The sequence below is a fragment of the Aspergillus pseudoviridinutans genome (assembly GCF_018340605.1).
Source record: "Aspergillus pseudoviridinutans IFM 55266 DNA, scaffold_7, whole genome shotgun sequence".
In the NCBI taxonomy this organism is placed as follows: Eukaryota; Fungi; Ascomycota; class Eurotiomycetes; order Eurotiales; family Aspergillaceae; genus Aspergillus; species Aspergillus pseudoviridinutans.
The window spans coordinates 959,574-972,392 of NW_025091287.1; the positions used below are offsets into that span (position 1 = coordinate 959,574).

General features: G+C 48.2%; 4 protein-coding genes across 4 annotated transcripts; 1 reads left to right on the forward strand and 3 right to left on the reverse strand.

Moving 5' to 3' along the window:
* Positions 1-481: 481 nt before the first annotated feature.
* Positions 482-1,286, reverse strand: Asppvi_009662 (uncharacterized protein; the record flags this gene model as incomplete). The annotated part of the gene is made up of 3 exons (XM_043305512.1): positions 482-795; positions 852-1,015; positions 1,084-1,286. 3 exons carry the CDS (start codon positions 1,284-1,286, stop codon positions 482-484), a joined length of 681 nt encoding a protein of 226 aa, XP_043161447.1.
* A 409-nt stretch (positions 1,287-1,695) lies between these two features.
* Asppvi_009663 (uncharacterized protein) lies at positions 1,696-4,368 on the reverse strand (the record flags this gene model as incomplete). Its single annotated transcript, XM_043305513.1, has 7 exons — positions 1,696-1,980; positions 2,041-2,295; positions 2,354-2,533; positions 2,589-2,925; positions 2,985-3,352; positions 3,420-3,785; positions 3,847-4,368. The coding sequence occupies 7 exons, from the start codon at positions 4,366-4,368 to the stop codon at positions 1,696-1,698; spliced, it is 2,313 nt and encodes a 770-aa protein (XP_043161448.1).
* A 3,271-nt stretch (positions 4,369-7,639) lies between these two features.
* Asppvi_009664 (putative MFS transporter) lies at positions 7,640-9,343 on the reverse strand (the record flags this gene model as incomplete). Its single annotated transcript, XM_043305514.1, has 2 exons — positions 7,640-9,028; positions 9,092-9,343. 2 exons carry the CDS (start codon positions 9,341-9,343, stop codon positions 7,640-7,642), a joined length of 1,641 nt encoding a protein of 546 aa, XP_043161449.1.
* An 811-nt stretch (positions 9,344-10,154) lies between these two features.
* hrdA (E3 ubiquitin-protein ligase HRD1) lies at positions 10,155-12,586 on the forward strand (the record flags this gene model as incomplete). Its single annotated transcript, XM_043305515.1, has 3 exons — positions 10,155-10,178; positions 10,245-10,349; positions 10,412-12,586. 3 exons carry the CDS (start codon positions 10,155-10,157, stop codon positions 12,584-12,586), a joined length of 2,304 nt encoding a protein of 767 aa, XP_043161450.1.
* Positions 12,587-12,819: the final 233 nt, after the last annotated feature.

Consider the following 12,819-nt stretch of genomic DNA (forward strand, 5'->3'; position numbering starts at 1 on the left):
TTAAGTGGGTGCATGAAAGGTGTGACTATGTAGAACTTGTTCACATTTGCAACTGCCAAATTCTCATCATTTGGCTTGCTCTTCTTCGTTAACGTTGGCAACTCCAACAGCTTATACCATTCAATCTTGCTGATTTCTTTCTGAGTACGAGGTTCGAAGTGAGCATCCTGTGGTACGCCACAGAACACATATAACCTGCTGTTCTCTCATGGTGATCTCGACATACTTGACGTCCTTTCATCCTTCACTAGCCCGGCCTCCTCCAATCGGACCTTGTTTATGCTGGTTGCTTTCCCATTTTTCTGATCACCTCAGATGCAAAATTCCGCAGCTTAACAAGATCCAGCTCAAATAGAGTACCTATTGCTTGCCCCGGGAGCAGGGCTGGTCCGAATAAGTCGCCTCTCGTGAATTGAATCAGCTCGTTCTGGGGCAAAGGTACCGGTGCGGGGAAGATAGGCTAATGAATGTCAGCTTCAGGTCAAGAATCGCGTCGTGGACGTAAATAGATGATTACCATCGTAGAGGAGACAAGGTTGCCGGTGCTACCCCTGCGCCAAACTTCGGCACTGCCCTTTATTCTGTTGTACGACAAGGCAGACCATTTGAGTAGGATCACTAGCACAACAGATGGATTTCCTTTGAGCCACAGGGTTTTATCGCTCCGTAGATGGATGAACGATTCGCTCCAACCTGATTCTACGACAATGCGAGGGTCATCGTCAGTGTCGACACGCAGGTAATGATCAGGTTGCTTGATTGACCCTTGGTAAACACCAGTGAAATTATCGAATGCTAAGTTATTGCATATTGTTAGTGCAATAACATAAATGAAAGTAGAAAATACGTACTGGTTCCAGAGCCGCTCCATAGAAGGTCTGCTTCATCACTGTTGATGATTCCAGTCATACCCCATTGCACAAGTGCGCGGTTTATCCACCGCTGGTGGACGTCATGGAGGCTGATGGGCATTATTTTGAGCCGTAATAGGCCGGTGTACGCGTTGTAGTTTATCCTATTACCGCATCATGCTAAGTATTAGAAGATCATGTTTGGTATGAGTTTGCAAAGCGCGTGTCATACCTTAAATTCTTTCTCTCAAGTTCAGCGTCTGCACTTAGCGACCGGCAAATCAGTCCCGCATCATCTGAGCTGAGCGGATATACAATCTCCGTGTACTCTGAGATTCCTGCGAGGCTTCGTCTAATTTCATTAAAGATTCGCTGCGTTGAGGGTTTTGTGCTCGGGGGGCCCTGTACGGTGGTCTGAAAGGGCGGGGTCTCCATGATGAACTTGGGAGCTTGAAGCAATGATTTCAATGCAATGGAGTGGAGGAAAGTACTAAACAGAAGTTGGGGAAGGGGCTGAGATGGATGTTGGTCAACAGGAACAAAGAAGGTTAACAGTGTCATAAGGAAGAAACCCGGATCTCGTGACCAGCCCGAGTATAGATACCTCTTCTGCCTTACTGCCCTTAAGATATCAGGTAGTTATGTCACTCTGGTATCAACAGATTCCTGAGAGCCTCAAGAGATCTTGTTGACTCTAGGACGGAGTAGTCCCGCAGTCCTTTCTTGCTCACATTAGACCATACTACTACTCTCACGTAAGTTAAAGAAGCTTTTCGCGTCCCTCTTGCTAGTTTGTAGTCAAAATAATTCTAGTTCCTCCTACTGTAGCTGGCATACAGTTGAACTAAGCCACCAGGTCCTCCAGCTCCATTTCCAGGTTTTGGGCCATCGCCCGCTTCAGTATCTTCTGGCGATTGCCAGTCTCGGGCTTATTGATGTATGTTTCTGGGTCACTGTCCAAAAAACCCATGACTGGGACAGCAGCTCCTTCCCCCGTTGGATCACCTGCAGGCATTATCTGCAGGTGATCCAACGGCTCATCAGTCCGGTCGATGTTAACATCGAACCCATGACTGTTGAGAGTCATGGCATATTCAGTTAGCTCTGCCATCGCAACTTGCCACTCATGCTATATTGTAGTCAGCGGATTTGTTCCTTAAAAATTTGTATGCACGAAGCCATGGACTACCTTATCCAAAATATACTCTTCGCGCTCAGCCTTCTTTGCTTTACCACCGCCATAACCGTGTGCAAGAGTATTGAGCATTCTTTGCTTTAATTCTCTGTATGCGAACATTGCAGAGAAGATCTCCGACTCTTTCGAATATTTTGCGCGGATTGTAGGTGTATTGAAGACACGGACTGCTTTCCACTTCGGGTTTTCGTTTGATTGTGCTTTGAGATTGAGCGGGCCCCATGAATTAAAGGGACGCAGAGCCGTATTCTATTATAGAATTCTTTATCAGTTCAGAAACTAAAAGGCCAATAGGGACCCCACGTACCAGGCTCTCAAGATCATTCAGGCGAGAAAAAGGACCTTTCAGGACAGGGCCCGCAGCCTCTATGACCATTCTGACAATCCCTGCCCAGTTCTTCTGCTCAAATCTATGCATGTAATCTACCATCACATCAATAGAGACATCGCCTGTAGACACCATCTTCTTATCAGTTGGGGGAGGTAACTGTGGAAGTGCTGTCAGCCATATCTGTATATTATCATCTAAGGATGATAGATACCTGTCTCTGAACAATGTGATCTCGCCAAAGGGGCTCTGTTGTAATGTACTGCCACACTTTGATCATGAACTCCTGAATGTAGTCTTTGAGGGAGGTAACTACAATTCTGTTGTCCTCAGGACCAGTGACCTCAGAGGCTAAACACCATGGCCGCTTGCCATTAGGAAGGTCATCTCTGAATACATATCTTTCTAACTCAGTTTTCCAGTCCCACGTCTTCAGTAGAGAAGAAGATGATTTTGGATAGGAAAATGATTGATCTGTCCAGTAGATTATATGTTGCAGAACCTTCTTCATAGGCTGTGCAACCCACCGATTCATCTGGATAAAATCTCTCCTGCATTCTTTTATTAGCTGCAGGCCTGCGGCCTATATTCTCTCAAGTGAGACACATACCAAGATGGGCAGATCATCCCAGCGTTGGCTTTGGCATTCATGTAAACGTCGACATATTTCTCCGGTGATAGATGAACTAAAAATCCAGGTCGTCTCCAGTGAACTGTCCCATCACCTATAGGGTATTCCTTGTCAAGGGCAGGAAGAGCCCACTCAGTAAACCACTTTTCATTAAGCTGCAGGACACCTTTCAAAACACCGTCTTCGTGATCCTGCTTCGAGGGGAAAAAGAGACGCCTGAGAAGATCTGGCTTACTTCCTTTGCCAGTAACCTGCATCAATATCTCCCAATCAACTGAGGTTATGCGTGCATCGCCGAACATAAGGTTTCCCCAGTTAATGACGCGGTCAATTTCTTGTTGCCAAAACTATAAAATTGTTATATTAGCCTGGTATCATTAAGTAATATTAGAAGGAATATTGATCAATTCATACAAACTCAAGTTTTGTATTGCAGATATCTCCAGCTGTGGTGAAGTTAAAGAACTTCTGCCCATATGCAGTCTGGACATACGTCGCCCACAGCCCAGACCAAAATGAGGTTCTCAAAATTGAAAGAATCCTGTCCGTCTGGGTCCCCTTGATGCCAAAATTGCTCTGGGCCCAGGGCTCAAAATTTGATCCCTTCAATTTTTCTTTCCGTTCCTGGTCCGCCATTGTGTTAAGGTCGTGCAGCATTCGCAGAAGGTTGTACCCATCTGTATCAACTTTGTACGGGTCGTCTCTATTTCCCTGTAGGCTCGTAAGGATGTTGCCTTTGGCTTTGTTCGCATCATAGACGTCGATAGCCCAAAAATATGCCTAGCCGATAATGTTAGCCATCTCACTCGAATTACATTTGAGGTCTCATGGCCGCTACTACCTCAGGCTCTGGAGATTCCAAGGGCTGTCCATCTGCGCGCTTCGCTCCAGAGCTAGCCAGCTTGCTCTGTTCATCGGCAAGTGATACTAGGGCAGCTCTTCTGTGCTGACCAGCAATCAGTGAAGGGGTCGGTAAGTCCGCCGGCCACTCTTTCAGATGAACAAAGTCTGTCAGAGTTCCTCCGTCTGTATTGGTCGCCCGAACACGGGCCTCATGAACAGTTCCCTCTCCCTGACCGTCAACGTAGTGTTGGAGATAAGCCTCGTAATCAAAGGACGACATCGTCGCCTTCATTCTTGTTTCTTTGAAGTAACGACGACAGCCTCTCCGAAACCCTTCGATAAGGGCTGCGACATGATCGCGGTCAATTTCTCGGTTTTCATAGGCATTGGTGTCAAGGATGCGAACGTCGGTGGCGATAGTCCCAAGGTAGGCCTTGTGAACTTCGATCTGGTTTTGGTCCTCTTGGATCTCTGCGAAGACGGCTGACTGATCTGCATCAAGAGACCGACGTTTTCCCATGATTGGCTTTCCTCTAATGATGAAATGAAATATGGAAAACTTGGTGACACAATGATGGAGAATGAAGAAGTAGTAAAACGGAAAAATCTGAATTGAGTGAGCAGGGAAAGGGGATGGATGGTGAAGAGGAAGGTGAAGGAAACGAAGTATTAATGCCTAAGTAAGGAAAAAAGGGGGAAATGAAATCAAACTGAAGTGAGAGAAAGGAAGTGAATACTGTTGACGCTGGATATTCCATAATATTCACGTAACATTGCTGGTAAAACTTGATTTAATCTAGCTCATTAAATATTAAGCCTGGTGAAATTGCAGCTTGCGAAATTACATCTGAGAGATAGCTCCACCATTTATCCTACTACCCATGCATAAATCCTTCCCATCTGACCTTAAAATTAGTATCATTAAGTAGCCCTCATTTTGCTGGTTTTAATAATACCAATATTGCTCTGGATGTATTACGTTGGCGACATTAAAACCAAGAGAAACATCTATGAGTTGCTGTTGTTGTAGTATATTCTTAGAGATTTGATCTATAAGTGGGTCCCGGATGCTTACCTACTAGGTAAGCATCCATCGGGCTGTCAGCCTGTCAGGGACGACCAGGCTAACAAGCTTTCCGTCAGGCGACCTTAAGTGGGTCTTTGCGCACGGTTCCCATCTGAGTTAAACCTCTGGATGATAAGCTTTAGCATTTAATGTTTGTTGTTGCTACCTGAAGTTACTAGTACATGCTATATACTCAGTGCGCAACTCAGTATGTAGAAAAAAAGGAAGAAAGTAGGTTCAATTGTCTTTGAAGATGATCTCTTTTAACAATGTCATACTATACTACTGTAGGATCAGGATTCTCTGTAACGCATACTTCTAACCCGTCCAATTCTTGTATGCTGTGACTCTAACTTAAGAGGAAGCAAGGAGCAGGCATTGAGTGGCTAAGCATTCACTTCCAGTATGCTCTTATACAAAAAACACATTTTATTGGATCAACCGCGGTGTCGACGTCAGCTGGGTTGAGATGATACCTACAGTAGGTAGACGCTGAGGTGTGGGCGACTTGGCATTCGCCTTGGCAAACAATAAGGAAAATGATGATTGCTGCGGAGTCTAGCACTTTCAAGGTCTATTTACAAGCTCCTCAAAGAATAACTGGGCTGATGAGGGTGGGCGAATTTTCTCGGCTCCGTCATTTGACTGATATGGAGGAAATCAGAGCACGTATCCACACCGCTGAAGGTAACTGGCTCAGAGCATAGCTGAGTCGATTTCCAAGCTTCTCGAGAGATGAGAAGGCCGAGGAGGGTGGCGAATCTTTCTGACTGTATCACGAGTTGGTATCCACATAATCGACCGTTACGGGTCAAGTTTTCCTCGAGGTTGACACCCCTCGCCGTGGCCCAACATGGAAAACATACCTATCCAGACTTGGCTGGCTAAGCCCGCATGTCGAAAGAGACTCTTCTTATTGCTCGTAGACATATGTATTGCGTCTCCTCCTGTCAATTCGAGTGATAGGCTGGCCCTGATCTCTTCGAATAACGCTGTACGAGGACTAGCTTACCTTAGGATACCTGACAAATGATCAATGTTCCTCGGTTGAGTTATCTGAAGGCTTTGGTCGTTTTACCACAGACCGGTAGTAGAGCCATCCCTAGATGGAGACGATTACTTTGTGAATTGACTAAGATCTTCTGCCCAGAGAAAGAAGCATATTGTAGTCTTTGCCTTCACAAGCCGCCGATGATGTATTACACAATGATATCTACTGGCTGATAGACGTGTTTAATACGCAATTGCCATTCCCGATACTACAACAGTCACCTCTCCCGGCTGATGGTATCGCAGTTCCGTCGTGTATTTCCTTCTCTACTAAAGATTCTTCCTTCTTTTCAACAATGGCCTGCACAACACCAGACGTCACGTCGCGCTCAATCGCCCTGAATATCGCACTCTTTTTGCCGCTCTATACTTATTCGTTTGCGTATCAGACGTATGTTGATATCCATACGTGACGTTGAGCAGATTTGCAACATAGGTCGAAGCTCCGGAAGGATAGCCGCATTGCTCCTACTGGAGCAGGCGGCTGGGACCTTGTGTTGCCTGCTGCATGCTCTTGGTGGTGACTCGGCCACTCGGGGTATGGAATGAGCGCTAGTATATCGGATTGTATCGAGTCATTCTGAGAGGTGCTGCTGGAAATTTGTCATGCTGGAAAGACCCTACGGCCTTGTGTGTCTCCTGAACAGTAGAAGCTTCTTCAGCCTATTGTCCCAAGATCGTCAGCTAAAATCGCAGTAGTCTTCTATTATGATCTTGTTACTCACGGCAGGTTTGCAACAACATCGCCGGACGCAGCAACGGTGGCAGAGGCAGCAACAGTAGCAGGGGCAGTGACCATGGGAGCTTAACTGTGGTCCTATTGATGCTTGTCAGTGTCTTGTTCAGCTAGAATCTGCACCAGAAAGCCTGGGTAACTAACATGACCTCTGCCTCTACCGCCAAGGTGAGTACCACAGCGCTGGTGATGCTGACTGTCCTGGAGTCTCGGAATTAGACATTTAGTCGTCACCATCCATTAGTGATTCTTTCCATATAGTCGTCGATATCGCAGCTGAAACCGTGCTCTGTATAGTAAAAGGCAATTATGCTGTGGGCGAGGGCTATAGTAGCTTTCGAAGCAGGATGGATATCGGGATGACGAGGACGTAGGTTGTAGTTGTAACCTTGACATTGATTTTGTGTGTTATTTGGGAAGACGTACTCCGACAACGACATAGGGAAAAACGCAAGAAAACGTATCAGCTACATAATGGCGGCTTACGTATATGATTTCCTTGACCATTTGCTTATGACGCTATATGGGACTGTGTATATATACAGAAAGATCTAAGCCGCTACCAATCAATCCCTTCAGACTAAAATACATCGACTCATGCGATAGAGTATGGGATCTTCAAGGGTAGAAGAGGTGGCTATTTGATATGAGGAGAGCACATATGTATAACCTGTCCATTCCTCGATTGTTCGAGATATCCATCATTGCAGGTCTTGAGTATGCCGAGTTGATGCGGTATGTAATAGAAACATTTGCATGAAACTCGTTCTGCGTGACTGTACCAAACTTGGAGGAAGTTGTGTGTGCCCCCGTCATAGACGACGAAAGTAGCAACTGCTTCACGCAGACAAAGTTATCTTAGGCTTGGAGTTCCCGCGTAGAGAAAATGACTCGATGTTCTTTGGTGGCTTGTACATATTTAGGTGCCGATTGTACGAGCTAAGCCTCAGCACGGTGTGCAGACATTTTCGAATAGCTCATTGCGCCAGTGGCGATCCCTGCAAGAAGCAGTACAGCATTGAAGCCGGCCATTATATAGAACGGACTTGCTGGAGACAGATCATCGAACAGTAGACCTCCAAGCTTGGTTAGAAGCAATATTCCTGCCCCTCCATAGAGGGAATAAACACCAGCAATTGATCCCTTCAGGTGGGACAACTGGTGACCTCTGTGACGCGTAGATCTCTGTAGCAAGGGCTGATGCTCGTCGACGTCTTGGTTTCCCTGGGTAGTCGCAGTACTAACGGGACCCTCTTCTGTATGAAATGTCTCTGAGTTGTCAGAATCAAGATTGATACTGAGGATACCATTGCTCAACACCGCCAGGCTGCAGACAATGGCCCCGATTTGGCTGATACCGATCAAGCCCATTAGAACAAAGACAACCGCACTGCCGTCCGATCCGCTATATTGAGGACTAGGCAACAGCGCAAACACAGTATAGCCAAGAATACCAGCCAAAGATGCGAACAAAATCGGTGCATGGTACCGTCGCGATCGTTCTGACAGATACCCAAACGCCGGTGCGGCGATCAGAGCAAATAGCTGAGAGACGCCGGTCAAGATGGAAGCCAAGATGTAGGCTTTGCGGCATGTTTGTTTGATATCTTTCGGCATCGATTTTGACACCTCGCCCTGCTCATGACCACACAGGCCAGATCGCCGATAGTAGTGGTTGACAAAAAGAGGAATAAACAATGAAATGCCAACAGATGAGGCACGTGCTACGAAACCTCCCAGATAGCCGAGGAATATATCCCGGTTTCGTAGCCCTAAGCAAAGTGCTGTACCAAGTTGATCGAAGTACGGTAATTGTATCACTTCTTTGCTCAAGTCTGGCCGGTCGGTCTCGGACACAGATGACTTGGGGGCGGCCCACAATAAGTGCCATCCCCTTCCTTCTTCGCTTGCAAGATCCCTGAGACCTATCAGGCAGCAGAAGCTGACCAGAAGCGCCACCGAAGCAACCAAGTAGTAACTGTACTGGATGGCTTCCGAGGGAGAGTAGCCCCAGCTCTGAAAACGAGCGGGTAGAGGAAGAAAAATGGCCAGAGCTATGAGGGCGCCGCCGCCAGCGCACATGCCAACAAATCCGGCCAGCCTAGAGGAAGGAGACTTCGCCTCAGCATGGGATTCTTCCCTGAGACGCAGTTGCTCGCTTGAAGTCCCTCCGGCCACGGCAGGTAAGACCGCTGTCACCATGGTCGACACTGCGGAGCCTCCAAGGCTGAAGAATAACCTTCCTAGCAGCAGCTGGGGGTAGACATTTCTTGCTTGCACGAACACGACCAGCGAAACGGCTATTATGCAGTAGCCGATGACGCAAACCTTAGTTGGGAGCATGTCAGTGATAATAAAACTACATTGATAGATAAGATTGTCGGAACGTACATTGCGGACCCCTATACGATCAGAGAGCACTCCCCATAAAGGGCACGCGGCCAGCGCAAGCAGTTCATCAGCGAATCCTAAGGTGCCAACAGCGTCTCCCTCACCATCGTGCAGTCCAATCAATTCAGTGACGACGAACGAGACAGATGAATTGACGAAGACCAGAAAGGCAATGGAGAATGGACAGACTGCAAGCAGATATGTGAGTGTCTGAGTGCGGGTAGCTGTAAATAGAGCTGGTTGTGACGCCATCACATCAACCAAATCATAGGCTGGCCGATGTGCTTGGTAAGTGTGCGGAGACCTTTCGACTCCTCTTTATATCTGGCTCTGCTCTAGATAATTCCGCATCAGAAGCCAAACGAGAGATGAGAATGATTCGATGGGGATTGAGCTGAGAGGATGATTATGGCTGATGCATAGCCATCACCTGTCCTGACATACAGGTCACATGATCTGAATTTCCATTCCCAAATCGACGACTCTCGAATTGGATATTCGATCTGAAAATCCAGGAACTTAATGCAAATCGGTTTAGACGAGAGGAGAACATACTACGGAAACTTCGAAGTGAATACAACAGTTCTATCAGCTTCTGCCTGTTTGTTTATATTCCGCAGTAGTTCAGTGAAGGGGTCCATTGCAATGGACAACCATACAAAGCAATTAAAATCCACTAAAAGCCGCCAACATCCAAGTCTAATTCGCCGTCCAATTTTCGACAGTCCTCTCAATCACAAAAACAAAGGATATACTCAGGAAAATCGTGTCTTGACTCCTGGGTTATAGCTGATAAGCTGATGATCCGCTGACGTAAGACAAGGATCTCGGGCGGTGGGCCGAATTGTTCCCCACGAGTTGTACCTTAGTCTACAGGTATAGCTGTCCAAAACCTCCGTCCACGCGATCCATCTCCGGCCACATTTCTAATCTCTCACTCGCTAGGGACGCTGTGCACCAACAGACTTTCTAATGCCTTATTGACCTTGACTTCGGCTGCATCCCATTTTGTGTCTATATCAATGACATAGGGCTCCCAACTCGCATCCTTTAGTTTGTGGCCATGAGACTAGCCGCTTATGCTGGGGTAAGCTGCTCGCACGAGGCGGAGGAGGCTTGGACTCGACAAGAGGCTAACCAACATTTTCTATAGGCCTCTACGGCTCTGGCTACGGCCGTTGTTCTGAAGGCGCTTCACCAGAGGGCTAATTTTTACGCTGCTTGCGTATATCTTTCTCAGAGCAGTGCGAATCTCATGGTGGGTCTCCCAGTGGTCGTTCGAGGCTGGGAGAAATAACAAAGAATACTGACTTGCCGCAGATACTTACAAATTTGTGTCTTCTCGTTGTCGGGTTCCTGTTGTTCTGGCTTCAACGTCTCCTGTACGGACCCTTGCGGCCGATTGAAACCGAACAGCTTTACGAAAAGGCATGGTTTGCGGTCACAGAAACATGCCTGGCAATGACGATATTCCGAGGGGAACTTGGCGGATGGTTCTTGGTCATGTTTGTTTGTCTACTGGTTGGAAAGGTCTGGGGCTGGATTGGTGAAGGCCGCGTCGAGTTCCTGGAGCAGCAACCCCCGGCCAATCCGCGCTTGTTTCACACCCGGTTGGCGGTTTCCCTCATACTGGCAGTACTGTTCGATTCATTCATGCTGAAATATTGCATAACGACCGTCCTTGAACAAGCGCGGCCGGATATGATGGTTATGTTCGGGTTTGAGTTTGCGGTCCTTACTATCCTTTCCAGCTCAACCGCCGCCAGGTACACCATCTCACTCGTTGAGCTATACATAACACGGCAGCAGCTAAAGGCCAAGGTTGAAGAGCGCCGCCGGGAAATTCGTGCCGCCAGAGAAGAAGCCCTACGGCAACATGCCCAAACCGGAGAGACGCCTTCAGCTGCCGATCTGCCCGACGAGAATGATATCGACGAGATGGAACTTGATGTTCCTGGATGGGAGGAGAAGGGTCGTTGGATCTTTTACCTCGATTTACTCACCGATTTCTTCAAGTTGACGGTCTACCTGAGTTTCTTCGCCATCCTTTTCATGTTCTACGGCCTGCCTATCCATATCCTCCGCGATGTGGTCGTCACTATCCGTTCTTTCGGCCGACGGATAATGGATTTCGTCCGCTACCGCAATGCGACCCGGGACATGAACGAGCGCTACCCAGACGCCACTCCTGAGGAGGTAGCAAGAGAAGATGTTTGTATCATTTGTCGTGAAGAGATGGCTCATTGGCAGGAGCCTGCGGGCGCGGGTGAGGGCGGGGCAGCGCCTGCTCAGCCAAGGCCTCGAATTCCCGAAAGGTTACGTCCAAAGAAACTCCCGTGCGGTCACATCTTACACTTTTCTTGCCTTCGAAGTTGGTTAGAAAGACAACAAAATTGTCCCACCTGCCGACGCCCCGTCATGGCGCCTCCGCGTGACCGCGATCACCCTCTCGGGGATGTCAATGTTGGTCAAGGCAACGGCGGCGCCGGTCCGCAACCACATATGCCAGCTCGCAATCAGCCCTTCGGTCAGAACGGACCGGCTGATAACCTACCAAGAGCCCGTATATTCCAGTTTGGGCCATTCCGCATTGGTTTTGGGGCTGGTCGGGGTGATCTTTTCCGCAATTTTCACCAACAAGTTCATCAAGGCAATGGCCCGGCGCAACAAGCGAATAATGCAAACCCTCCCGTTGCCAGGCAGATCGGTTTTGGGCTTGGGTTTGGACGACCGGTCCCAGCGCCAGTGCCCCAAGTTCTCCCGACAAATACATCGTCCAACTTTGCGCAGATGCAGAATCAGCTTCACCAAATGGAGCTGCAGATAATGCAGGAAATTAACAACCTCCGTGTTACCGCCGAACAGTTGCATCATGTGCGACTGCTCCAGGCTGAGCTACAAAGACTTCGGAATCCGCCTGCAGCTTCCAACGATCCGAACACTACCATATCCCCAGCATCTAGTTTCCAATCCTCTTCATCTTTGTCGGCAACATTACGTCGGCAATTCACCTCAGATCCTCAAGCCTCGGCCATTCCGTCCGGCGATTCTCGACTCCCAGAGGGCCTTAGTCTCCCAGAAGGCTGGTCTCTCATTCCCCTTCAAACAGAGGGACAGGGTCCAAGCGGTATCTCGAGTCCAATTCCTACAACTGCCCCAGAACCTACCACCGCGGTGCAAGGCCGTGAGGATCCTCCTGCCACTGAGAACTCGGCGCCGCCAAATGGGGAAAGCTCGGGTACAGTCGATGCAGCCAGCTCCACTACTCCCTCGCTGCCTGACTGGGGCTCGGAAAACCCCACGACAGCAACGCATTCGTATACCGGATCATCGTCTCGGGATTTGGGCAAAATTGTCTTCGGGCAATCGTCAGAAAAGAAGGAATCGTCCGCATGGGATAATGAAGCCACGAATGCAGATGAATCACCAGAATCGTCCTCGAAGGGCAAGGCGCGGGTGGTGACAGTTGAGGATGCTGCGGACGAGGAGGCTTAAAACCCTGACTGTCTGCACCACTAACTGTCTTGATATCCCTTCATGGTGCATGTTCCTCTTTAATTTTTGTTTGATGGCGTTCTTGAGCGATTCTGAATCATACCCGGGTTTGTTGTGAGTATATACCATCATATCGCAGCGCTTTCCATGTACTAAGAACATGATACTTCTCTCTCCACTACCTTTTCTGGTGATCTTAATCTCCGTTTCTGAGCCTCCGGCATGAAACGCTG